Source organism: Tamandua tetradactyla, chromosome 15 (genome assembly GCF_023851605.1).
Source record: "Tamandua tetradactyla isolate mTamTet1 chromosome 15, mTamTet1.pri, whole genome shotgun sequence".
NCBI classification, from domain to species: domain Eukaryota; kingdom Metazoa; phylum Chordata; class Mammalia; order Pilosa; family Myrmecophagidae; genus Tamandua; species Tamandua tetradactyla.
The window spans coordinates 37838863-37866330 of NC_135341.1; the positions used below are offsets into that span (position 1 = coordinate 37838863).

At 40.3% G+C, this 27468-nt stretch overlaps 1 protein-coding gene across 5 annotated transcripts; it reads left to right on the plus strand.

The window, feature by feature from the left end:
* Nucleotides 1–1234: 1234 nt before the first annotated feature.
* CCDC51 (coiled-coil domain containing 51) lies at nt 1235–26756 on the plus strand. Of its 5 annotated transcripts, none has more exons than XM_077129421.1 (4): nt 1237–3492; nt 23475–23794; nt 24809–24973; nt 25505–26754. In XM_077129421.1, exons 1-4 carry the CDS (start codon nt 3483–3485, stop codon nt 26255–26257), a joined length of 1248 nt encoding a protein of 415 aa, XP_076985536.1. In that variant the 5' UTR covers nt 1237–3482; the 3' UTR covers nt 26258–26754. The 5 variants fall into 5 exon arrangements, with proteins under 5 accessions (XP_076985539.1, XP_076985540.1, XP_076985536.1 ...); XM_077129422.1 differs by having other exon boundaries at nt 1237–3444; XM_077129423.1 differs by having other exon boundaries at nt 1238–3287.
* Nucleotides 26757–27468: the final 712 nt, after the last annotated feature.

The window sequence follows — 27468 nt, forward strand, 5'->3', positions numbered from 1 at the left end:
TTTTTTTTGGTCAATATCAAGTACATCAGCATCATAAAAGAGGTTCTAATCTATCAAAATCTTTTCCAGTCTTGACTGGCAAAATCTCAGAATGGTTCTAGAGTTTCTTGGTAACATACTGTCAGAGGATGTGGAGGGGAAATTCAAAGACTTGTGCCTCTGAATTGAGGAGTTTAAAGTAAATACACATTTAGCACACATGACAATGGTCCTCCGCCTTGGAGTTTACATTTCATTCAGGGGTCGTAGGAAACAGGGTGACACTGGGACTGCCACTTTATATGGTATTCAGGGAAGAACTCACTAATGGGATGTCTAAGTTTCAGTTTTCTGAAGCAAAAAAAGAGTATCCAGAATCTAAGAGAAGAGTGTGACAGGCAGCATAGTCGATGAAAAGTGAGCAGGAGTTTGCCTGGAATATAGGCTACTGTGGCTAATGATAGATCAGGATGGATAGTAGATATAAGAGCTAAGGGTGTAGGTTCCAGATCCCTTAGGGTATTAGGCTTTTACTCTGAGAAACCAAGGAATGACAAAGTCTGACTTACGGTTTAGCAGGATCACTCAGGCTCCTAAGTGAAGATTATATTGCAGGTACAAGGGTAGGGGCAGGAAGACAAATTTGGAGGTGATTGTAATAATCTAGGCGAGGGATTATAGGGTTAGAATAGGGAATGGTATTGAAGGGACCATGATTAATTTCACTGATTGGATGCAGGTTTAAGATGTGGGAACCTAGCAATGACTTTTCTGAAGCCTTAGTGAAGTACAGACCTGCCCAGTGAGTTTGGGAGACCTTCAGGAATCATCTCCCTTCTTTTTTCTTTATAGTATTACCACATGTATTTGTCCCGTTTCCCTCCCACAATAGAGAAGTTCCTTGAGAGCATGTGCTGTTTGTTGGTGAAACCCACCCTCAACCCCCGTGCCTAAACAGTACATTTCTTACATTAAGATAAATGACCCATCAAAATACATGGCAAATTCGATGTCACAACAAAGGGGGGTTAAGTTTTCTTTCCAAAGAACAAATCCTTCCACTAACCTCATGTAAGGTCTTCCACACAAGAATGACAGCCATTTCAATTGAGTTGGTTTAATTTTAGGTGGTACAGAATTTGAGGCAGAGAAAAGACTGAAGAGCAGACTGGAATGATTCTGGACTTGGCTTATTCTGATTTCACAGTTAAAGTAGGAACGGCAGAGTGAGAACTAACAAGAAATGAGCCATTCTGTGGTATCTTTTTTCCTACAAAAGTTTATTCTTCAATGTACAATAGGCTCCAAGACAAAACTTCATTCTAGCTATAGGTGGCGAAAGATGTTATAGCAGGGAATCCAGATGTTTAAACAGGAATTGAAGGAAGAGTCATGATGGCCCCAGGCACAAGGAGCAGCTTACTTTTTGCCAGATTTCTTAATCCCACCGGTGGCTATGAAGGGGAAAAAAAAAAAAGTCAAAAAGTCACAGCCAGGGAAGAATACAGTTATGACTTAAGTCCCAGGAGAGAGACACGGATTCTGGTAAAACAAGATTCTTGTACTGGGCATTCTCTATGGCACTGGTCTGGATCTACAGAGTTGTGCACTTCACAAAGATTAATTCATTTAACGCTCATATTCCATCAACCCATTTTACAGAAAAAAAAATGAAGTCTTAAAGTTACATATTGTTCAAAATCATAAATGGACATATGATGGAGCCAGGATTCCAACCTGGGTATCTGACTTTCAAGTCCTTATTCTGAACTGCTACACCACACTACTTTACCTTCTGTACTCATGACCCCAGAGTCTGGTTTATGCTATACATTTATGTTATCCAATTTCCAGGTGATTATATTTGGCGTAATGTAGGTAATTTCAGAAATAGTTGTAGAAAGAATGAAGCTCTAAAACAGTTACAACAAAATAAACCTTTAAAAAATTAGATGATGCTCAATGAGAAACAACCAGTACAAGGTTTCACTAAGGTTCGACCTTCTCCTTACACACAAAGATTAATAAAAGGATACCAAAGATCATTCCAAAAAGGAATCTCAAAGTGCCGTGAATTAAAATGGATTAAACCTGCTGTGTAAGAGTGGGGTGTCACACTCATCATTCCAGTCCCTTCAGGCCCAGTGTAGCTCACAGTGCTGGGATGGGGCACAGAGAACTATGGAGAATCTAATCACTAGTTTGAGGAACATGAACACCATTAAGGAAAAGTACAGAGGTATGGGGACTGAGCCTAAAATGTTATCAGTTAACCCCTCCTCTTATATAAAGGAAAGGATGAGACAGAATTAAATTAGAAAAGCATATGGAGCAATAGCAGGCCAAGGAGCCTTGGCTTTATCCTTCAGGAACAGAAGTGAAAACCAGGATTCAAAAGTATCTGTTATATAACATTATAAGCAATAAACTAAAAGCACTATAAGCTGTTATAAGCAATAATCTGGCAGTGAAATACGAATTTGGGGCAAGAAAGTATGGAGGAAACTTGGAAACCCAACTCTATGAATTCGGATCTAAAATAAATGAATTTCTATTTCCATTTCTGCAACATTCCTACTGAAGGGAAAGCTGAACTGCCTGGGAGGCAGGAGACCTCCTTTCCAGATATGGTTCTGGTTCCCGTCCCTTCCCTCTGTTTTGAATCCAAGGTGGGCTAGTCCGTCACAACGGACATTTCTTCGGCCCAAACCTCGCAGCTCACCAACGCGGGGCAGGAGACAGATCTGCTCCAACTCGCGTCCTGACTTACCCAAAGGGCCCTTCCCCGCAGCTTTCGCTTTTAGTTCTTCGAGTTTCTTTTGGTCTTCTTTTTGTTTCTGCTTGAAAGCCTTATCTTCCTAGGGAGAGGTAGAGCGGGTTCACTCCAGGCTGGCCTCCCACACCTCCGGGCCCGCCCGCGCCTCCGCGTCCACCCTCACCTCGTCCATTTCCTTGGCCTGCTTCTTAGGCTGCTTCAGGGGTTTCTTCTTGCCACCTGTGGGCGACAAGGGCACGCTCGGCCAGTCTCCGCCGCCCAACCCTCGCCCTGTCTCGCTCAGCCCCACCATCCCCGCATACTCACCTTCGCGGCCGGACATGGCGCCTGCCGCCCCTTCCCCAAACCCAGCCGCCGGAAGCGGAGCTCTCAGCCTCAGACCGTGCACCTATACAGCCACGCGAACCGGTTGATTGGCTCCTAATCAGGAAGTTTCGCTACTGCTGCCGGAAGCAGTCCTCCAGGGGCGGGGCCCTGAGGGGTCAGAGGCCAACTGCGTGGGTTTATGGTTTGAACGCTCTGCGGGTCCCAGGTGTGTGGTAGGTTTGCGGCTGGGACGCTGTACCAGCCCCAGGTATGAGCAGTGAGCGGAGGGGGAGGGTCGGCTTTTCTTGGAGCATCCGGACCGCGGAAGGGAACTTAGCCGGAAGGCACCAGACCTGTGAAAGTGCACAAGAAGAGTACAACAGGCGAGTGCAAGGGCAGAGGCCGTGGAGCAGGAACAAGCATGACTGGAGGTAGATAGAAAGGGAGGTGGCAGAAGTGGGCGGGAACCAGATCACTTGGACCTAAAACTCTGGAGATCGCCGGAAGCGTTTTGGGTTTTATATTATTGTTCTGGATGCCGCTGTTTGCCAATTCTGTTTTTTCTTCTCGAACATATTTATTGAGTAATTCCTATATGCATATAGTATTCTAGGCACGGAGGATACAGCAGTGAACAAAACAAAGTGAATGCACTGGCATATTCTAATCGGTGAGACGGGCAATATGCATAGTAAATAAACGAACTACAGATCTCGGATCATGTGATACGTATATGGCGAAAAATAAAGCGGGGAAAGGGGATAAGGAGTGCTGGAGTGGGGATAGGGAGGTCAGGGAAGGCCTCCCCAGGAGATGACATTTGATCAGAACTTGAAGAAGATGAGGGAGCAAGCAGTGCAGATAGTGAACAGTTGGTGTGAAGCCCCTGAGGTGGGAATAGCCCTGAGGTGGGGATAGTATTTTAGCAACATCAAGGTCCCTGTGGTTGGAGCGAAATGAGGAAAGGAGAGGCTAGTGGGAGATGAGTTCAGAGAACAGTGGAAGTCGGGGGGGCTGATGCCCCTTAGGCCATGGAAAGGACTTTGGTTTTTACCTTGAAAGAAATTGGGATCCATCGCAGGGTTTGAGCAGAGAATGATATGATCTGACTGCTGTTTAGAAAGGACCAGGGGCTTCTCTGTTGAGAATAGACTGTAGTGCCTAGAGTAAAAACTGGGAGACCTGTTGGGAGGCTCTTGCAATAATCCAGGTGATGTGTTCGGTTGTTGGGACCAGGTGGTGGCAGTGCCAGAGTTAAGAAGAGGAGTGTCCCTGGATGTAGAAATCTATTTCCTGATAAATTTGACATGAGGTCGGAGAGGAAGTGAAGAGTCAGGGATGATGTGAGGTTTTCAGCTTGAATATTTAGACTTGGAATTGCCATCAGCTGAGATGGAGAAAGTATAGGAAAAGCAGATTTGAGAGGGGAAGACGAGGAACTCGGTGTTGGACCTATCAAGTTTGAGATCCCCATTATCATTCCAAGCAAATGGGTGGATTGGACAATTAGATAATGAGACTGAAGTCCAGGGGAGAGGTGTGAGTTATAAAAATCAAAATGTGTGTGTGTGTGTGTGTAATTTCTTAATTTTTTTACTTATAAAATTTTTCATTGAGGTAATATATACATAAAGTAAAAGTAATTGTAACTATTTTAAGGGCACAGTTCTTTAATGTGAAATACATTTACAATACTATGTAACTTTCACCATTAATTCCAGATGATTTTCATTATCCCAAACCAAAACTCTCTTAGTAATAACAGCTCTTCCCTCATCTCCACCCTGATAGGCACTATTCCGTTTTCTGTCTATGAATTTGTTTACTTTAAGTATTTCATTTTAAGAAAACTCATACAATATTTGCCTTTTGTGTTTGGCTTCTTTCACTCAACATGATGTCCTCAAAGATTCAACCACGCTGTTGCATGTATCAGCACTTCACTTCTTTTTATGGATGAATTATATTCCATTATATGGATATACCACATTTTGTTTATTCATTTAGCTGTGGTTGAGTGCTTGGGTTGCTTCTACCTTTTGGGCTGTTGTGAATAATGCTGCAGTGAACATTGGTATACAAATATATGTCTGAGTCCCTGCTTTCAATTCTTTGGGGCATATACCTAGAAGTAGAATTGCAAATCATGTAGTAATTCTATATTTAAATTTCTGAAGAACTGCCAGATTGTTTTCCACAGTGACTGCACCGTTTTACATTCCCACCAGCAGTGAATAAGGATTCCTATTTCTCTGTATCCTCATCAACACTTACTATTTTCTGTTTTCTCAATAACTGCCAAGTGTTGGTCACTTTTTTTTTTAATAGCCATACTAGTGGATACAAAGTGGTATCTTGTCGTTTTAATTTACGTTTCTTTACTGGCTAATGACGTTGCGCATCTTTTCATATACTTAATGACCATTTGAATATCTTCTTTGGAGAAATTTCAGTTCAAATCCTTGGCCCATTTTTAAATTGAGTTCTTCCTATATTCTGGATATTAAACTCTTATCAGATATATGATTTCCAAATATTTTCTCCCATTCAGTAGGTGGTCATTTCACTTTCTCAATAATGTCTTTAGCACAAAAGTTTTTTGTTTTGATTTAGTCCATTTTGTCAATTTTCTCTTTTGTTGCTTGTGCTTTTGGTGTAAAATATAAATATCCATTGCCTACTACAAGGTCCTGAAGATATTTCCCTATGTTTTCTTGTTAGAGTTTTATAATATTAGCTCTTATATTTAGGTTGTTGGTCCATTTTGAATTAATTTTTATATATGGTGAGAAGTAGGGGTCCAAATTAATTCTTTTGCATGTAGATTTCCAGTTTTCCCAGAACCGTTTGTTGAAGAGATTATTCTTTCCTCATTGAATGGACTTTGTCCCCTTGTTGAGAATCAGTTGGTCATAGATGTGTGGATTTATCTCTGGACTCTCAGTTTGACTGCATTCATTTATATGTTTGTCCTTATGCCAATACCACATTGCTTTAATTATTGTAACTTTGTAATAGATTTTGAAGTCAGGAAGTTTGAGTCTTCCTAGGTTTGTTCTTAAAGAGTGTTTTGACTCTTTGATGCTCCTTGCAATTCTATATGAATTTGAGGATCAGCTTTAAATTTCTACAAAAATTAAAAAATTTCAAAAATACTGCTGACTAGGTCCTACTTTCTGCCCGTGCTCATGTGAGCTGTTGACCACCCCTGGTGCTCTATGCGCTGTGTGCAAAGTGTGTGTGCTTGTTTTAAACAGCATACATGTGTACATAACCACCACATGTTTATATCCACACATATCTAGTTTTATTACTATAGATTCTAAGAATTGGTGGTTAACATGAAATGTTACCTTTTAACAGACTTTTTAAAATTTAAAAATGTATGTACAGGTTTTGAAACTTTTTTAAAAAGGGGAAACAATGACTATTAAGAGGAGGCTATTTGATGACATACAACACTTGAATTTTTTTTGCCTCATTCTGTTTATCAGTTCTAGCAGTCTGTATAAATGCATTTATGAACTGATAGACAGTAAACTTGAATTTGTCTTTGATAAGAATACATGCCACTGTACAGATATTATTTACATTTGAAAACACACTGTTCTATATGTAAGGTACTGTATGTAAAACTCTATGAAAACTATTTCACACACCCTAAAATTTCAGCTTACCTTTTGTGGCCTTATATTTTTATATAAAGGTGATTAAAAGAATGTGCAAGACAAATTATTACCAGTTTTTATTGCCTTTTGAGATTCTCTGACTTGACAGATGTGCCGAAGGTCACAAAAATAAGTCCTTTGTATTTGTTTGTGATGCATTAATTTTGTCATAAAGATTTGGTCGTTAGATGAAAAGCCTTAGTGGAGGCGATATTGTAGTGTAGTTGCTTAAATTTGCATGTTAAAGTACGAAATGTAGTGCCTGTATTTCATGTGTGGAGTAAATTTGCTAATGTCAATATTGCCAGACTCATCTCTCATTTCAAGACTTATACTACACGTCTGTGTTTAAAAACAATGGCTCTGATCTATTTCCTATTGCGGTTAAATTCTAGATACTGACTTTTTGTCTTCTTTTGTCAGAAATGGGGCATATAGCTCCCTTAATCTATTAATAATGCTGTTGCCTAGATTCTTGTCACATGTACAGAAGACCCTTTATAGCCAGTAATATTTTTCTTCTCAACCTCTGATGACCACATTTAAATTAAGGTACATTTGTTTTTGCAGTATCTTAAAATTATACCACTTCATTTGTTGGCAGCCAGTCAACTGAACGTTCCATTAATAATAATAATATTAAAAACTTTTGTTCTGCTTAAAAAAAAATTGCTGAAATTTTGATAGGGACTATATTAAATAGTGCTTTAGGCACTATTGTTATTTTAATAATACTAAATCTTCCATCCATGAATAGGGATGTCTTTCTATTTATTGAGTTCTTCTCTAATTTCTTTCAGCAGTATTTGTAGTTTTCCATGTACAAATCCTTTGGATCCATGGTTAAATTATTCACAGATATTTTAATCTGATTTCCTTTTCAGATTATTTGTTGCTAGTGTATAGAAATACCAATGATTTTTGTGTGTTGATCTTGTATTCTGCCACTTCGCTGAATTCATTTATTAGCTCTAATAGCTTTCTTGTGTATTATTCTGGTTTTCTATCTATAGGATCATGTCATCTGCAAATAGGGAAAGTTTTACTTCTTCCTTTCCAATTTGGGTGACTTTTATTTATTTTTCTTTGCCTAATTCTTCTGGCTAGAACTTCTAGTACAATGTTGAATAACATTGGTGACAGTGGACATCCTTGTCCTGTACTTGATCTTAGAGGAAGATTTCACCATTGAGTCTTTCACCATTGAGTATGATATTAGCTGTGGGTTTTTCATACATGCCCTTTATCATGTTAAGGAATTTTCCTCCTATTCCTAGTTTTCTGAATGTTTTTTTTCTCAAGAAATGGTGCTGGATTTTGTTAAATTCCTTTTCTGCGTCAACTGAGATGATCATGTGTATGTATGGTATTTTCCTTTTTTTTTTTCCGCATGGGTAGGCACTGGGAATCGAACCCAGGTCTCTAGCATGGCAGGCAAGAATTCTACCACTGAACCACCATCACACCGCCCTGTATATTATTTTAATAGCAGCCTTATTGAGGTGTAGTTCATATACTATACAATTCGTCCATTTAAAGTGTGCAATTCAATAGTTTTTAGTGTATCAACAGAGTTATGCTGCCGTCACCACAATCAATTTTAAAACATCTTCATAGATGGGTTTTAAAGCCATGAGACTAGATGAGAGGCATCTGAGGACTGAGCCTTGGGACCTTAAAGTATTCAGAAATCAGGGAGATGAGGAGGGGCTAGAAGCCAAGTGAAGAAGGCATTTCAAGGAGGAGGGAGTGATCTTGAGACACAAGCTGCTTACCGAGTAAATCGGATGAGGACTGAGAACTGGTCATTGGGTTTCGCAAATGAAGATGGCCTGGACAATAGCAGTTCCAGTGGTATAGAATTGAAAGCAGATTAAAGAGGGTTTAAGAGAGAATGGGAGAAGAGGAACTGCAGACAATGAATACAGGCAGTCCATCAAGGAATTTGACTGTAAAGAGGAGCAGCAGAGAATTGTAGTGGTCATTGGAGGGGGGGTTTCAGATCACTTACAGAGCAATGTCTGTGAGGAGGGAAGAGGATATGAACAAGAGGGTGGAGGATTGCCTCTCCTAGGATCATGGACCCTTCATTCTGAGGAACAAGAGAAATGGTAGAGGGAATGGAATAGACACTGGCAGGTGAGAAGATGTGGTGGGAGTTTGTGGAAGTTCTCTTTCAATTTTTTAAATTTTCGTTGTGAAAAATGAAGTAAGCTATCAGTTGCAAGTGAGGGTGAGATATTAATTATGGAGTTTGATGAAAGGGTAATTGGTATGAGATAGTAATATAGATGGAGTGGGAGAATGGATTTGGAGGGGTCAGAGTCTAAACTTGACCCTCAGGGCCCTGCTTGATCTGGCCTGTGTCCATTTGTCCATCCATCTCCTCTGCTTCTTCCCAGCTTCCCTGGTCATCTTTCAGGTGATGTGTCACCTCAAGCGCGTTTGTGCCTTTTCCTTCTGCCAGGAAAATTCTTCCCTTGCTGGTTGAGGGGCTTCTGAGATATCTAAGCATGGGTATCACAGGGATGAGAGACAGGCCTGGGGGCACTGAGAAGAGGGCCTGGAGTGCAGAAAATTTTAGGAGTCATTGGCATGTTCCCTTATGAAAAGGAGTTCCTGCTCTCATCAACTTCTGGTCTGGTGGGTGGAGGGTTGGGGATAATAGCACATAATATGCAAATCTGTATCCCATGGAGAAAATTAAAGCAAAATTAAATAAAATGAAAGGGACTGGTTGAGGAAGGCCCCACTGAGAGAGATAATTTGAACGAAAACATAGACAAAGTGAAGGTGAGCACAGTGGACTTATGGAGGAAGAATGTTCCAGGTGATGGAAATGGCAGGGCACAGACCCTGCTGCAGGATTGTGCTTAGCATCTTAGGGTGGCTGGAGCAGAGTACAGGATAGGGAGAGGGAAGAAGATGAAGTCAGAGAGGTTCTGGGGATTGTTGACCACTATTAGGATTGGTATACATGCTAGGTGAGATGGAAGCAACTGAGCAAATTGAACTAAATGATTTGATCTGACTTACATATTAATAGAGCCTGTGACTTCTATGTGGTGAACAGGCTGTGGGGGACAGGGGAGGAAGCCAAGACTTTGTAGGAGGCTGTAGCTGTCATCTCTGCCAGGGATGGTTGACCCTGTCTGTTTTAGTTTGCAAAACATGCTGGAATACAATATACCAGATATGGAACGGCTTTTAAAAAGGGAATTCATTAAGTGGCAAGTTTACAGTTCTAAGGCCATGAAAATGTCCAAACTAAGGCATCCAGATAAAGACACCTTAACTCCAGAGCAAGGGACAAATGGCATTTGGGCTTTCTCTCTTAGCTGGGAAGGCACATAGGGACATCTGTTAGCTTTCTCTCCTTGCTTCTTGTTTCATGAAGCTCCCCTGGGGGTGTTTTCTTTATTTGTCTTCAAAGGTCTATCGCTGTGTGGGCTCTTTTGGCTCTCAAGCTTTTGCTAAAATGGTTCCCTCTTAAAGGGCTCCAGAAAGCAACTCCATCTTGAATGGGTGGAGATACATCTCCGTGGAAACCATCTAATCAGACGTTACCACTCATAGTTGGGTGGGTCACATCTCCATGGAAACTGTCTAATCAAAATATCCCACCTAGCAATATTGAATGAGGATTAAAAGACAACAGATTCAGACTGGTACACTGTCCAGCAAGTGGGTGATTGGTGGAGAAGCAGCTGGGAAAGGAAACTTTGAAGGATGGAGAAAGCCGAGAGGGGCCAGTGTTTTTAGGATGAAAGCTTTAGAGAGATTGAGGAAGGCATCTGAGAAGTACCTGCTACATCTGGCAAGGTAGAGGTTTTGGGGGCTCTCTAGGAAAGTAGTCTTGGTGGGGGAGTGGGAAGGAAGTCATGTTGGAGTGGGATCAAGAGAGAACGAGGAAAAACGAATGAAAAATATACACAAAAGAGATGAGAAACAAAATGGCACAATATAAAAATTCAAATAAATGTGAAAGTAGGCAATAAATGGAAGAATTAAGGGATAAAAAAGGATTAAGACCAAATAGCAAAATGGCATAAGAAAGTCCTGTAGTTCTTTTTTTTAAAATGTGTTTTTATAGTAAAATCTAACATACATACAAAAGAAAGAAAGAAAAAATCAGTAATTTTCAAAGCATACTTCAGCAAGTGGTTACAGAACAGATCCCAGAGTTTGTCATGGGCTACCATTCACCCTCCTCAGATTTTTCCTTCTCGCCACTCCAAAACACTGGAGGCTAAAGGGAATATTTATATAGTGATTCAGCAGCCATACTCATTGTTAAATCCCATTTTCTCTGTTATACCTCCTCCTCTTCCTTCTTCTTTAATCCTTCTCCCAACCTATAGGGAGAAGGTATAACAGAATGCAGTGCGCATTCTGACTTCATCATGTTGAAAAGGGATGTCCACACTAAAGGATAGGGGGATGAAATTAATTGATAATCTAGGAGAGGCTGATTCCTCTGAGTTTCAGGATTTATCTGCCCTAGGAACCCTCCAGGAATTATATGTTCCAGAAGGGCAAACCTAGTGCATGAAACCTTTGTAGAGTCTCAGTTTGAGTCCTAGATGTTGTTAAGAGTCAACAGGAGTGATGCTGGTTGGGGTTTAGCAAACCAGCAGTTAGAACTATCTAACTGAAATTTGTATAACAGTAGCCTCTAGAATAGCCTCTTGACTCCATTTGATCTCTCTTAGCCACTGATGCCTTGTTTTATTACACATCTTTTCCCCCCTTTGGTCCAGAAGGCATTGTTGATCCCAGGTGCCAGGGGACTTTCACCCTTGCCTGTCATGTCCTGTGTGGGTGGGGGGATGGGGAGAGAAATGATTTTCCTTGCACAGTTGAGCTGAGAGAGAGAGAGAGAGAGAGAGGCCACATCTTGAGCAACAAAAGAGGTTTTCTGGAAGTAACTCTTAGACCTTGTTATAGGTCGCCATAGCTTCTCCATTACAAAAATAAGTTTCATAACGGAGAGCCTCAAAATCAAGAGCTTGGCCTATTTTCTTGGGTGTCCCCAATGGTTGAGAAGGTACCCAGAGTTTCCCAGATGGGAAAGTTTAATAGTTAAACTATTAGAATATATAAACTATTAGAATATATAGAATAAAAATATTTTTCCTTTGAACCCTCCAGGGTCTCTACCAATATTCTTTAATTATCAGCCCACCATAGTCTGGGATGTATCCAGGCATGGCATCAAACTATACAAAATTACAAGGCCTCATTCCCATTTTGGACTCCATGTATTTGGGTTTTTTAAATGAGCTATCTAAACAGGTTGATTTAGAGTGGGTATTATAGAAAATTTAGGTTCTAGACAATAAACCTCTCTGCCATTGGTGTCATACATTAGTGAAGGACTAGACTACATATACTATCATCTTTTACCCTGCATTCTTATCTGCCCTAGACCCTGCCAGATTGGCTTTGTTTTAAACTCTAATTGAGGCCTGATACTTCTTCAGTTACTTTAATTGTTATTATATGTAGCCATGCTAACTTTCAGGGCTATAGCCCTCCATTTCTCAGTCTTAGGTATTAAAGTTCCAGGGAAATACCAGCTGATACACATATAACTCAGCGTCTCAGAATCTAGAAATATGTTTACAATTTCAGACTAAATGTGGTTGCTATAAGGGCCTACTATCGAGGCTACCATTTTCTTATAAGTATTTTTCTGAGAGAGATCTTAGCATATTTGTTCTTTTGTTTCTGGCTTATTTTGCACAACACATTGTCCCCGAGGTTTATTCAGTTTGTTTTGTGATCCTTGATGTCCTTCCTTTTTGTAGCTGTACCATATTCCATCATATGAATGTATCATGTTCACCATTGTGCTTCTCAGTCATTGTATCCTTTGGCTCCCTCCATCTTTTGGGCATCAAGGATAATGTCCAAAATAAACAAACCATGTCTTACTGTATCCTCGTGTTGTTGTACAATCAGCAGCACTCTCAATTTTAGACAATTTTCTTTGGTTCATAAAGACAGGGAACCAGCAATCACAGCCTCACGAAATATCAAATCAAAACTTATCACTTGTCCCTTCCCCACAATTAGTTGCCCCTGGTAGTGCAGTGGTACTCTTGATATCTTCTTGTTAAATATTGGCCATAATGTGCATTTTTAGTTTTTCCTCTATATCCCTCTACTATTAACTCTTTGTCCACTATTGAACCTTGAAATAGTTCACGTGAGAACTTATTCATAATTGTAGATTCAATCAATGGGATACATGGCTCTGTACATCCCTTTTCACTCATATTCACCTTCAATATGGCAATATTACTTATAAACCTGCTAGTTAGTTACCATCACTTCTATCTGTTCCTTGCATTTAGATTCAGCCACTCTGGATAGTCTCTAGCTTTTATGTACCTCTAGGTCTGCTATATTCTACAGTGGAACCTCTGAGATTACCTTTACCAGAGTCATAATAGTGAAATCATACAGTATTTTTTCTTTTGTGTCTGACTTATTTCACTCAGCATTATGTCCCCAAGGTTTATCCACATTGTTATATGCTTCAGGGCCTCATTTTGTCTTAACTGCTGCATAATATTCCATTGTATGTATATACCACATTTTGTTTATCCGCTAGTCTGTTGATGGGCACTTGGGTTGTTTCCATCTTTTGGCAATCATAAATAATGCCTCTATCAGTGTGCAAATGTCTGTTTGTGTCATCAGTAGTTATTTTAAGTGTAAATGAGATTAAACTCTCCTATCAAAAAGCAGAGATTGGCAAAATGGATTAAAAAACATGACCCAACTAAATGCTGTTTATAAGAGACTCATCTTAAATGCAAAGATACAAGTAGATTGAAAGTGAAAGGATGAGGAAAAATATATATATATAATCCACGCAGGTAGTAACTAGCAGAGAGCTGGGGTAGCTGTACTAATATCAGATAAATTAGACCACGTCAAAAATTGTTATGAGTACAAGAATATATATTCTTTTTAATTATACTGATAATTATGCTGATAAAGGGGTCAATTGAACAAGAAGATAAAAAAATTGTAAATATATTTGTACCTAACAGCAGAGCCTCCAAATTGTAAAACAAATATTGAGAGATTTGAAGGGAAAAATATGCTTTTCTCCATTAATAGTACAAGACTTCAGCATACCACTTGCAATAATAGACAGAAGATCAGTAAGGAAATACAAAACCTGAACAATACTCTGTCAACTAGATATAAAAGACATATATAGAGTACTTTACCCAATAACAACAGATTACATATTCTTCTTGAGTGCACATGGATCATTCTCCAGGGAGACCGTATCTTAGGTCACCAAACAAGTCTTAATAAATTAAAAAAAAAATTGAAATCATACAATGTATGCTTTCACAATTGAATGAAGCTAGGAATCAATAATAAAGGGAAAGGGAAAATTCACAAATAATGTGGAAATTAAACAACACTCTCTTTAAGAACTAGCAGGTCAAAGAAGAAATCACAAGGGAAATTAGGAAATATCTTGACAAATGAAAATGAAAATATAATATAGCAAAACTTATGGATGCAGCAAGATAAAATGAAACCAATTTTGTTACTTCTTTGAATAGATCAATAAAAACAACAGAACTTTTAACTAGATTGACAAAAAAAAACAGAATCGGTAATCAAAAAATCTCCCAATGAAGAAAAGCCCACCAGATGGCTTCACTGGTGAATTTTACCAAACATTCCAAGACGAATTAATGACAATCTTGCTGAAATTATTCCAAAAACTTGAAGAGGGAACACTTCCCAAATCATTCTGTAAGATCAGCATCACCCTAACACCAAAGCTGATAAAAATTCCACAAGAAAAGAAAACTACAGACAAATGTCTCTTATGAATATAGATACAAAAATATTCAATACTGGCTAATTGAACCCAACAGCACATTAAAATAATTATACACCATGATCAAGTGAGCCTTATCGCAAGCATGCAATTGACCATAAAAAGTCAATTAATGTAATACCTGCATTAAATAGAATGAAGGAAAAAAACCTGTATGATCATCTCAATTAATGCAGAAAAGGCATTTGACAAAATCCAGCACTGCTTCTTTATAAAAATACTTAGAAAAGTAGGAATAGAAGGAAACTTCCTCAACATGATAAAGGGCATTTGTGAAAAGCCCACAGCTAACATTCTACTTAATGGTGAAAGACTGAAAACTTTCCTTCTAATATTAGGAACAGGACAAGGTTGCCCACTGTCATCACTGTTACTCAACATTGTACTGGAAGTTCTTGCCAGACCAATTAGGCAAGAAAAAGAAATAAAAGACTACTAAATCATAAAGGAAGAAGTAAAACTTTTGCTATTTACAGTTGACATGATCCTCATCTCATATTTAGAAAATTCTGAAATAATTAGGACGAAGCTACTTGAGCTAATAAATAATGAGTTTAGCAAAGTAGCAAGATACAAGATCAACATGCAAAAATCAGTAGGGTTTCTATACACTAGTAATAAGCTATCCAAGAAGGTAATCCAGAAAAAAAAAATTCCATTCATAATAGCAACGGAAAGAATTAAATATCTGGGAATAAACTTAACTAAGATGTAAAGGACCTATACACAGACAACTACAAAACATTGCTAAAGTTAATGAAAGAAGATGTAAATAAATGGAAAGACATCTCACATTCATGGATTGGAAGGCTAAATGTCATTAAGATGTCAATTCTACCCAAATTGATCTACAGATTCTGTATTATTCTAATCAAAATTCCAGCAGCCTACCTTACAAATATGGAAAAGCTAATTACCAAACTTATTTGGAAGGCTAAAGGGCCTCAAATAGCCAAAAACATCTTGAGAAAGAAGAATGAAGTGGTAAAACTCATATTTCCTGACTTTAAAGCATAGTATAAAGTCACAGTAGTCAAAATAGCATGGTACTGGTATAAAGATAGACATATTGATCAATGGAATCAAATTGAGAGTTCAGAAATAGACCCTCAGATCTGTAGTCAATTGATTTTTGAAAAAGCTCCTAAATCCACTTAACTGGCATGGAACAGTCTCTTCAGTAAATGGTGTTGGGAGATTATCTGTATTTCTTCCAGAATTTGTATGGTACTGGAAATTTTCTTTTTTTTTTTTTTTCTTGTATACTGTATGGCGGGGTCACATTTCATGTTTTTCCGTGTGAATATCCCATTACTGCAGCACCATTTGTTGACTTTTTGGTTTTTGTTTTACTTGTTCATTTGTTTTTGGGGAAGTACAGAAGAATAAACAAGGGCCTCTGTCTCATACCCTATACAAAAATTAATTCAAAATGGGTCAAAGACCTTAATATAAAAGCCAGTACCGGGGCAAGAGTAGTTTGGTGATAGAATTCTTCTTGCCTGCCATACGGGAGAACCGGGTTTGACTCCCGGACCATGCACTTCCCAAAAAATGAACAAGTAAAACAAAAACCAAAAAGTCAACAAATGGTGCTGCAGTAATGGGATACTCACACAGAAAAACATGAAATGTGACCCCGCCATACAGCATACAAAAAAAAAAAGAAAAAGGCCAGTACCATACAAATTCTAGAAGAAATAATGGAAACATCTTTAAGATCTAGTGACAGGAAGTAGTATCCTAAACCTTATACCCAAAGCATAAGCAGTGAAAAAAAAAAAATAGATAAATGAGACCTCTTCAAAACTGAATACTTCTGTGCTTCAAAGGACTTTGTCAAAAGGGTGAAAAGGTAGCCGACTCAATGGGAGAAAATATTTGGAAACCACATATCTGAGAAAGGTTTGATATCCAGAATACATAGAGAAGTCCTACAATTCAGCAATAAAAAGATGAACAGCTCAGTTAGAAAATGGGTGAAAGACATGAATTGACATTTTTTCCCAATGTCTTTTGGAACAGATGGCTAAAAAGCACATGAAAAGATGCTTAGCTCACTAACTATTAGGGAAATGCAAATCAAAACTATAATATGATATCTCATACCTACTAGAATAGCTGCTATCAAAGAAACAGGCAACTACAAATGTTGTAGAGGATGTGGTGAAATAGAAACACTTATTCACTGCTGGTGTGAATGTAAAATTGGTACAACCATTGTGGAGGTCATTTTGGTGATTCTCAGGAAGCTAAGTTTAGAGTTGCTACTTGTGGTATACCCAGAAGAGCTGAGGGCAGTGACACAAATACACATTTGCACACTAATGTTCATTTGCACACAATTGTTCACAATTGCCAAAAGATAGAAACAACCCAGATGTCCATCAGCCGATACATAGGTAAACAAAATGTGGTATATACATATGATGGAATGTTATTCAACAGTAAGAAGGAATGAAGTCCTGAAGCATGCATCAACATGGATGAACCTTAAAGACATTGTTAAGTGAAATAAGTCATACATAAAAGGACAAATATTAATGGTCTCCCTGATATGAACTAATTATAATATGTAAACTCATAGACATAAAATATAGACTATATGTTACCAGGATATAGAATGGGAAGCAGTTGCTTCATATGTGCAGAATGTTTAATAGGTTGAATTTAAATGTTTGGATATGATTAGAGGTGACAGTAACATATTATTGTGAGAATAATCAGTAGTACTGAACAGTATGTGAATGTGGTGGAAAAGGGAAGTTTAAAGTCCTGTATGTCACCTGAAGGAAAGTTGGAGGTTAGGACATGGGAGTGTATGACAGTGAATCTTGTGGGGGATGATGACTGTGAGTAACTGTACAAATATAAAAAATATACTAAAAAGTTCTTTCGTAAACTAGAACAAATGTATGACACTATTACAAGGAGTTAATAATAGAGGGGTATATGGGAAAAATGTACCTGTTGCAAACTATGGACTAGAGTTAAAAGTATCGTTTTAATATTCTTTCATCAACAGTACAAATGTACCACACCAATACTATTGGTCAGCAGTAGGGAGAGATAAGGGGTATGGGGGGATTTGGCTTTTATTTTTTACCGTATATATTTTTTTAACTTTTTTATTGTATAATATAATATATATACAAAGCAAAGAAAGAAAAAAGCAGTAGTTTTCAAAGCACTCTTCAACACGTAATTACAGGACAGATCCCAGAGTTTGTCATGGGCTACCATACCATCATCTCAGATTTTTCTTTCTAGCTGCTCCAGAACCTGGGAAGCTATTAAAAATATATATATTTTTATCATAACTTTTTTCTTTTTTGTGAAAAATAATATATATCTAGAAAAGCAAAAAATTTCAAAGCACATTGCAACAATTAGTTGTAGAACAGATTCAGAGTTTGGCATAGGTTACAATTCCATAATTTTAGGTTTTTACTCCTAGCTACTTTAAGATACTGGAGATAAAAAGAAAAATCAATATAATGATTCAGTGATCATACACATTTTTTAACTCTGCTTTCTCTGTATAACTCCACCATAACTGTACAAATATAAAAAATATACTAAAAAGTTCTTTCATAAACTAGAACAAATGTATGACACTATTGCAAGGAGTTAATAATAGAGGGGTATATGGGAAAAATGTACCTGTTGCAAACTGTGGACTAGAGTTAAAAGTATCATTTTAATATTCTTTCATCAACAGTACAAATGTACAAATCAACAAATAACCATTGATTTTTTTTTTATCTTTATTTCTTTTCTGGAGTAATGAAAATATTCTAAAATTAAACTTGAGGCTGTATGCACAACCATGTGATGATACTGTGAGCCACTGATTGTACACTTTGGATGGTTTATATGGTGTATGAAGATATCTCAATAAAATTGCAAAAAACCCTAGCAAACCAAATCCAAAAGCACAGTAAAGAATTATATACCATGATCGAGTGAGCATTATCCCAGGCATGCAAGAATGGCTCAACATAAAAAGTCAATTACTGTAATACCATGCATTCATAGAACAAAGGAAAATAAATCCATGTGATAATCTCAATTGATCCAGAAAAGGCATTTGACAAAATCCAGCCCCCCTTCTTTGTAAAAATACTTAGAAAAATAGGAATAGAAGGTGGTAATGCCCTCAATGTGGTAAAGGGCATATATGAGAAGCCTACAACTAACATCCTACTTAACAGTGAAAGACTGAAAGCTTTTCTTTTAGTATTAGAAATAAGACAAGTTTGCCCACTATCACCACTGTTATTTAGCATTGAGCTGGAGTTCTTACCAGAGCAGTTAGGCAAGAAAAAGAAATAAAAGGCCTCCAAATCAGAAAGGAAAAAGTAAAACTTTCTCTTTGCAGATGATATGATCCTCTATACGGAAAATTCTGAAAATACACAATAAAGCTCCTAAAGCTAATAAATGAATTTTGCAGAGTGGCAGAGTACAGGATCAACACCCGGTAATCAGTACTGTCTATACACAAGCAATGAATAATCAGAAGAAGAAATCAAGAAAAAAATTCCTATTCATAATAGCAACTAAAAAAATCAGATATCTGAGAATAGACCTAATCAAGGATATAAAGGACTGGTACCTAAAAAACTACAAAACATTGCTAAAAGAAATTAAAGAAGACACATAAATGGAAGGACATTCTGTGTTCATGGATTGGAAGACTTAATATTGCTAAGATGTCAGTACCACCCAAAGCAATTTGTAGATTTAATGCAATCCCAATAAAAATTCCAGCTTTCTTTGCAGAAATGGAAAAGCCAGTTATCAAATTTATATGGAAGAGTAAATAGCTAAAGCCATCTTGAAAAAGAAGAGTGAAGTGGGAGACTCATGCTTCCTGATCTTAAAATGTATAACATAACCAGTTGGTTTTTGACAAGGGTGTCAGGTCCACTCAATGGTGAAAGAATAGTCTCCACAACTAATGGTATTGAAAAAACTGGATATCCATATGCAAAAGAATGAAGATTGACCCCTACCCCCTACTTCACACCATATACAAAACAACTGTGGATCAAAGACCTAAATATAAGAACCAAAACTATAAAACTTCTAAAAGAAAACATAGGAAAGCATCTTCAGGACCTTGTGTTAGGTAGTGGTTGTTTAGACTTGACACCAAAAGTATGAGCAACAAAAGTAAAAATAGATAAATGGGACCTCATCAAAATAAAAAGAAATTGTGTATCCAAGGACTTCACCATGAAAGTAGAAAGACAACCTACAGAATAGGAAAAAATATTTGGAAACCACATATCTGATAAAGGCTTAATATCTAGAATATATAAAAAAGTCCTACAACACAACAACAAAAAGACAACCCAATTTAAAAATGAGCAAAAGACTTGAACGGACATTTCTCAAAAAAAAAAATAATAATAATACATATAGCCAAAAAGTACATGGAAAATGCTTAACATCATTAACATTAGGGAAATGCAAATCAAACCACAATGAGATATCATTTCATACGTATTAGAATGGCTACTATTAGGGCGGTGCGACAGCTCAGTGGCAGAATTCTCACCTGCCATGCTGGAGACCTGGATTCGATTCCCAATGCCTGCCCATGCAAAAAAAAAAAAAGAAAATGTAGAATGGCTACTATTAAAAAAGAAAATTAAAAAGAGTATTGGAGAGGATGTGGAGAAATAGAAGCATTCATTCATTGTTGGTGGGAATATAAAATGGTACAATTGCTTTGGAAGACAGTTTGGCATCCCTCAAAAAGTATAGAATTATCAAATGACCCAATAATCTCACTTCTAGGTATATACCCAAAAGAATTGAAAGCAGGGACTTGAATAGATATTTGCACACTGATGTTCAGGGCAGTATTATTCATAATTGCCAAAAGATGGAAGCAACCCAAATGTCCATCTGTTTTAGGTTGCTAAATGCTGCTGGAATGCAATATACCTGAAATGGAGCCATTTTTTAAAAGGGAGTTTTTTAAGTTACAGATTTATAGTTCTAAGGCCATAAAAATGCTGAAACTAAGGCACCCAGAGAAAGATACCTTGACTTAAGAAAGGCTGATATCTGTCACATGGGAAGGCAGTTTGCTTGTGCCTGTTGGACCTTCTTCCCTGCTCCGTTGCTTCCAGCTTCTGATGCCAGTGGTTTCCTCTCTCAGCATCTGAGGGCCTTCACTTGGGTCCTCCAGGACACAACTATGGGTTCTGGTCTGCTTAGCATCTCATGGGAAGGCACATAGTGACGTCTGCTGGGCTCTGCATCTCCGAAAGGCTGTGTCTAAGTGTCTGCTCTCTCTGTTGGCACTCTAAGCATCTCCAAATGTCTGCATCTCTGTGGCCATGAAGCAACTGTTCTCCAAGGGTCTAAGCTTCCTCCAAAATGTTTCCTCTTTTAAAGGACTCCAGTAAACTAATCAAGACCCACCTTGAATGGGTGGAGTCACATCTGCATCTAATCCCAACTGGGTGTGTCACACCTCAATGGAAACAATCCAAAGTGTCCACCCTAAACAAGATGTCTGCCCCCACAAGATTCGATTAGGAAAGAAAACATAGGGCTTTTCTGGGGTACATAATTTCAAAGTAGCACACCATCCATAGATGAATAGATTAATAAAATGTGGCATATACACACAATGAATATTACTCACCTGTAAAAAAAAATAAAGTCCTGATACATGCTACAACATGGATGAACCTTGAACACATCATGTTACATGAAATAAGCTAGACACAAAAGGACAAATGTGCGATCTCATTCATATAATTAGAATAAGCCAATTCATAGAGTCAAAAACTAGAAATCAGGTTACCAGGGACTGGGGTAGGGTAGAAAATGGACAGTTAATGCTATAGTTGTACAGTTTCTATTTAGTGTGATGAAAAAGTTTTGGTAGTGGATGGTGGTGATGGTAACACAACATTGTGAATGTAATTAACGGCACTGAATTATATAATTGAATGTGGTTAAAAGAGGCTATCTAGGTTGAATATTTGTTACTAGAATAAAAATTTAGAAAAATACCACCATAGGACTTTGCAAAACAGTGAACCCTAATGTAAACTATGGACTATAGTTAACAGTATAATTATAATACTGTTTCATGAATTGTAACAAAGGGACCACATTAATATAAGGTGTTAATAATAGGGAATACTGTGTGTGAGGGCTGAGTATGTGGGAACTCTATTTCCTGCAGGATTTTTCGGTAAACCTACACCTTTTCTAATAGAAAAAAAGAGGGGGCAGGGGTGAGGAAATGATGATAACCAAGGTGGACACTTTCACCTGATTTCTGCTGGGCAGGAGAGAGGGTGCTATGGCTCGAGGGCCAGCAGGGCTGTCTGCTTTGCTTTGTTGATTTGTTGAGGGATGTTCCCAGAGGGGTGTTGTTGGGCCAGCCTTTGAGCATTCGGGCCCTAGCTTTGTGCCCTGGGAGGCTTACTCAGCCGCTGCTGCATGGATTGGGAGTGTTCACCCCACTCCCTGTCCCCCAGCAGTGGTCCCCAGTCTCATGAATGGGTTGTTGTAGACGTCCCTTCCTGTGGCTCTCATTTGAGGCTCATTTGGCCAGGAGGCATGTCCCTGCCTGAGCTTCTCCAAAGACTGTCCCCAGCATGGCATGATGATGAGGAGGCTGTAGTGCTAAGGATGGGTCTCTGTTCCATCTCGCCTTACATCATGAAGCCCCTTTCCATTTGTAACTGGAGCTTGTCTCGTTTATCTTCCTGCCCCTGCTCAGTCCTCTTCTCTCTCTTGACTGGCTGGTTGGCCACCAGGTGTCGCACTAATAATATATAGTCCTTGGGACTTCGGTGTGTAGTTTGACCAGAGGAGGCTGCTGCTGGCTCAGGTTTGACTGGGACAGTGGGTTGCCGCCCCTCTTCCGGGTCCTCACCGTCACCGTCACTGCTGTTCTTGGGTGCGGGCCAGACCTGACTGCCAATAATGGGAGACTTTCTGTGCTGTTCAGGTGTGGAAAAACAACATAATTGTTAGGATCCAAACATCAAAGCAAAGTTGAAAAGGAAAGATTAAAGAAACCTAACCTGTTGAGCAGTGACTAAGGAAAGGAGGAGGGAGAAAGCTTAGGGAAGACAAGAAATGTGGGAATGGGAGTTCATCACCCGGAGAGCCAAGGGTTGAAGGACAGAAGGAGAATGGTTGAGCTGAGCTTAAGAAGTTACCCTCAGTAAAGATTAAGTGTTTTTCCTGAAATTGTCTTTTCATAGATGATCTGGAGCTCTCTGTGTTGGGACACGAATGACGTGTGTTCTTGTATATAAGCAAAACACTGCTCCAGTTTTAAGGCATCCTCAGGGAGTCTGGGAAGTTGGTTTTGAGGGTCTTAAGGATCTTTTATAGAAGTGACATCAGATCTTAATCTTTCCCTGAAGTCCCTTCTGTTCCACAACTTCTCCAGGAATCATAAATTTCTGTGGGGCTTTGTCAGTCTGAATATGACTCAGATTTGAGAAATTTTTTTTGATATTGACTGAAAACCAGGTACCAGGCTTCTCATCCAAATCACAACAGAGAAAACTTGTGGATGTGGGAGGTGGGTGGAATGGGGGTGTCTGGTTTGTGTGGCCTTGCAGAGGGAAGCAAGGCATAATTTCCTAATTAGGTCCTTTCCCAAATGAATTCTACTGTCTGGAAGCACCTGGGGGAAAGTCTGGCACCTTCCAGCTGCTGGAGCTGCAATGCCTGGGTCCAATAAAGTGGGGCTTGGTTTGGATATTTTTAAATGAAAATTAGTTGGTTCAGAACTGTCACTAGGCCTTGAGACCTGACTTATGTTCATAGCTTTTCTCAGCTCAAACTGATCTGTCTGGCATTTCCCTCACAGGTCTCCCGATGACAGGGCGCAGCCCTGTGTTTGCCATGCAGCACATTGTGGGTAGGTCCCACATATTGGTGCGGAAAGAACTCCTTGGAAGGGACCTCTTTATGACCAGGACTCTCTGTAGCTCAGGCCCCAGCCAGCCTGGAGAGAAAAGACCCAAGGAGGCAGCCCTTGGGCTATATCACCGCCTCATAGTGCTGGGAAGAGCCCTGGGGTGCAGCATTCAGCAGCAAGCCTCCTCCACAGCCAGGACTTGGTGGGACAGATATGAAGAGTTTGTTGGCCTCAATGAAGTTCGAGAGGCCCAGGGAAATGTGACTGAGGTGAGGAGGGGAGCCAGGGTGGTTGGCCTTCTGGGAAGTGCCACCTGGTGGCTCTTCCAAAATAAGTCACCTGCCATGTGGTGCTGGGAAGTCACATCCAGACTTGCCCTTTCTTGAACAAACACCACCAGCAGAGGGTCTCTACTCATTAAATAGAAACCTGAGTTTGTTATTATTTGGGGCATAGGTCTTGAGTATAACTGTACCCCCATCCCCTCTAGAAACAGTCATCTTATACTGATAAATCCCTGGCCATTAACATCCATTCTCTTAGGTCAGGAAACACTTCCTTCATTGACTGACAGATTGGTGATGTGAGTTGCCTTGTGGTTTGCTGTATTTCAGTCCCCAAAACCCCGTATGTTAATTGAACACCCTTGTGAAGGGAGAGGGCACTGGGAAACATCTTACTGTGAGGTGGAAAGAGCTGCCTGCGGTTGTCAAGTCCTTTGTGGCAGTGGAAATCCATTCTGCTATCTCTGGTCTCATCCCTGGAAAGGCATGGACCAGTGTAGCAAGATGGGAAGCACCTGGGATTCAGCTGAAGGCTTTGAGGCACAGTGTCATCTCTCCCTCGGAGACTGAGATCCTTTCAGAGCCAAAGTTTCCCTATCTATAAAAGGGAGACTGTAGCAATGCCTCTCATGGCCATTGTGAGAGGTAGAGCAACGTATGAAGCAGCCTAAGAATGTAGGTTCCTTAGGTTCCTTAGTGTTAGACCAAGAGTTGGCTGGTTTACTGGATGTGGATATATGTGCATTGTTAGCTATTTTCCAGTTTCTCAGGGGTACTTTATCCTATTTGAATGGATAAATCTAGTGGTTCTGATGGGTGTGGCCTGGGGTTGTTCTTTGAGTACCACTGGGAGAGGCAGGATTAGTGTCTGAGGGACTCTGTTTCCACTTTTTGCAGCTCCCAGTGGCCTTTTCTCAGCTACAGTCTTATTGGGAATAGAACTGAGCCTGTGTAGGTGTGAGGAGAAGGGGCAGATGGCCTCCACTGTTCTCTCTGCAGGCAGAGAAGGTATTCATGGTGGCTCGTGGGCTTGTCCGAGAGGCTCGGGAGGACCTGGAAGTAAAGCAGGCCAAGCTGAAGGAAGTGAGGGACCGCTTGGATCGTGTCTCCAGGGAGGACAGCCAGTACCTGGAACTGGCAACTTTGGAGCACAGGATGCTACAGGTAGGTGTCTCAAGCACAGCTATTCCCCACTAGGACAAGGATCCTAGCCTGGTAGATTATGGGAGGGTGAGGGGGGATCCCTGACTGTCTGGTGGGTAGAGGCTTCGTGATGAGGTGAAGTGGAAGCTCTGGCAGAGGGGCAGCACCCTAGGCTTCCAAGGCTTGGCCATGCTTCTTCCTGGGGTAAGGGGCCAACTGTCTAAGGCAGTGTAGTTGGGGGCCGAGATTGCTGAGGATGGAGTACCATGGAGAAGGCTGCCCCAGAAAGCGCTGGACTCTTCCTTCCATATAGACACATTTTATAGACATCAGTGCACTTAGGACTGCAGGTGGGAGGACAGTGCAGATCACCTTTGCTTCCTCTGCCCCACCAGGCTTATGCTACCTTCATTCACTCAGCACATGTTTATGGAGCCCATACTCTGGGCCAAGTACTAGGGTAAGCTCCAGGAACCTGGTAATGGGGCATCTCACAGCAGCTACAGCTGCAGAGCCACATTGCTGCTCTATTACATAGCTTTACTTCTACAGGAGGAGAAGAGGCTCCGCATGGCCTATCTGCATGCAGAAGACTCTGAGCGAGAGAAGTTCTCCCTTTTCTCTGCAGCTGTACGGGAAAGTCACGAGAAGGAGCGTTCCCGGGCTGAGAGAACCAAGAACTGGTCCCTAATCGGGTCAGTCCTGGGGGCCCTGATTGGTGTGGCTGGCTCCACCTATGTGAACCGGGTACGGCTACAGGAGCTGAAGGCCTTACTCCTGGAGGCACAGAAGGGGCCTGTGAGCCTCCAGGAAGCCATCCGGGAACAAGCATCCAGCTACTCCCTCCAGCAGAAGGACCTTTACAATCTCATGGCAGACCTGAGGGACCTGGTACATGCTGGGCCAGGGCAGGGCTCTGGGTCCCAGGCAGGTACTTCCCCCACCAGAGGCAGAGACACAGATATACTTTCAGCTGCTTTGAAAGAGCAGCTCAGCCATTCCAGGCAGGTCCATTCATGTCTAGAGGGTTTACGAGAGCAACTTGATGGCCTGGAAAAGACTTTCAGCCAAATGGCTGGGGTGGGTCAGCTTGCAAAGGCAGCAGCACACCCAAGCCTGATAGAGCCAGCAGATGGGGCACCGCCCAGTTCCTTGCCAGAGGGGAGCATGATCTTGGCGCTGTCGGACATGGGGCAGAGGCTAGAAGCCCGGGTCGACAGGAACACTATCTACAGCACGCTGGTCACTTGTGTGACGTTTGCAGCCATGCTGCCTGTACTCTATCTGCTGTTTAGAAACACCTAGCCCCTAGACTCACCTCCAGTGGGTTTGAGGGGGTCAGTGTGGATATGGATTTAGTTAGAGAATCCAGCAATGAAATGAGCCTTCTGGGGGGCTGAGAGGGCGCACAACTTCAGCCTGAGACTGAGCCCTATCTGTGTGGCTCACCTGAGTACCCAGCAGACTCACTCTCCTTTTTAGGCAATGCTTATGTACATTAATTATCAAACTTTGTGCTAATCTACAATTAAAGTATCTTTGAGTTTGTATTATTTAAAGCAATTTACATCAAACTGATTTTGCCCATTGGAAATTGAGATTCATGACTCAAGGGTTGGGCATGGAGTTAGAGCAATTGCTCCTTTAATACCATCTCATCTTAGGTCCCCTAAGATGGTCAGGCCTGGATTTTCATTTTGTATTTTCTGGCCTGACCTCTGCCTGTCTCATCTTCTGTGTCAAATGGGTTAGGGATCTCAGTGCGTGGAACCTAGCCAGCTGTCCCTCATTGGTGACCAGTTACGTCTCTCTTTTGGATTACTTTCTCTGGCTTGGGGTGGGTGGGGGGTGGGGTTGAATCTCCTGGTACTAACGCTTGAGTAATCAGGATAGCAGGGAAGGATTAGGGAGATGGTTGGTAAATGTTGCTTGGGACGTAATTATAGAGATTGGTGGTTATTTTAGTTTTCTGGCTGCTAAAAGAAATACCATACAAAGGGTTGGCTTAAACAACAGGAACTAATTGGCTCACAGTCCAAAACTGAGGAGTCAGTAAGGTGATGCTTTCTCCTCAAAGACTGTGCTGTTTTGGGGTTGGCTGCAGGTGATTCTTGGTCTTTGGCATTTCTGTCACATGGAAATGCAGATGGCAACATCTTTTTCTCTCTTCCAGGTTCTATTGACTTACAGTTTCTGGCTAATCCCTATATCTTTTCTTTGGTGTCCAACTTTCTTTGCTTATAAGGACTTAACAATATGAGATTAAGGCCCACTCTCATTCAGTTTGGGTGAACCATAAACAATAACATCTTCAGTGGTCCTATTTACAAATTGGTTCACACTCAGAGGACCAGGGATTGGGATCTGAACATGCCTTTTGGGGGGGGACATGAGTCAGTCTCCAATAATGACCAAGCTGGGTCCATGGGGCATTGGACAGCACCACTGTGCTGCTGGGGTGTCTTCCCTCACAGAGACTGGGAATGGCCTTGAAGAGGAGGGGCCTTTCAGAGGTG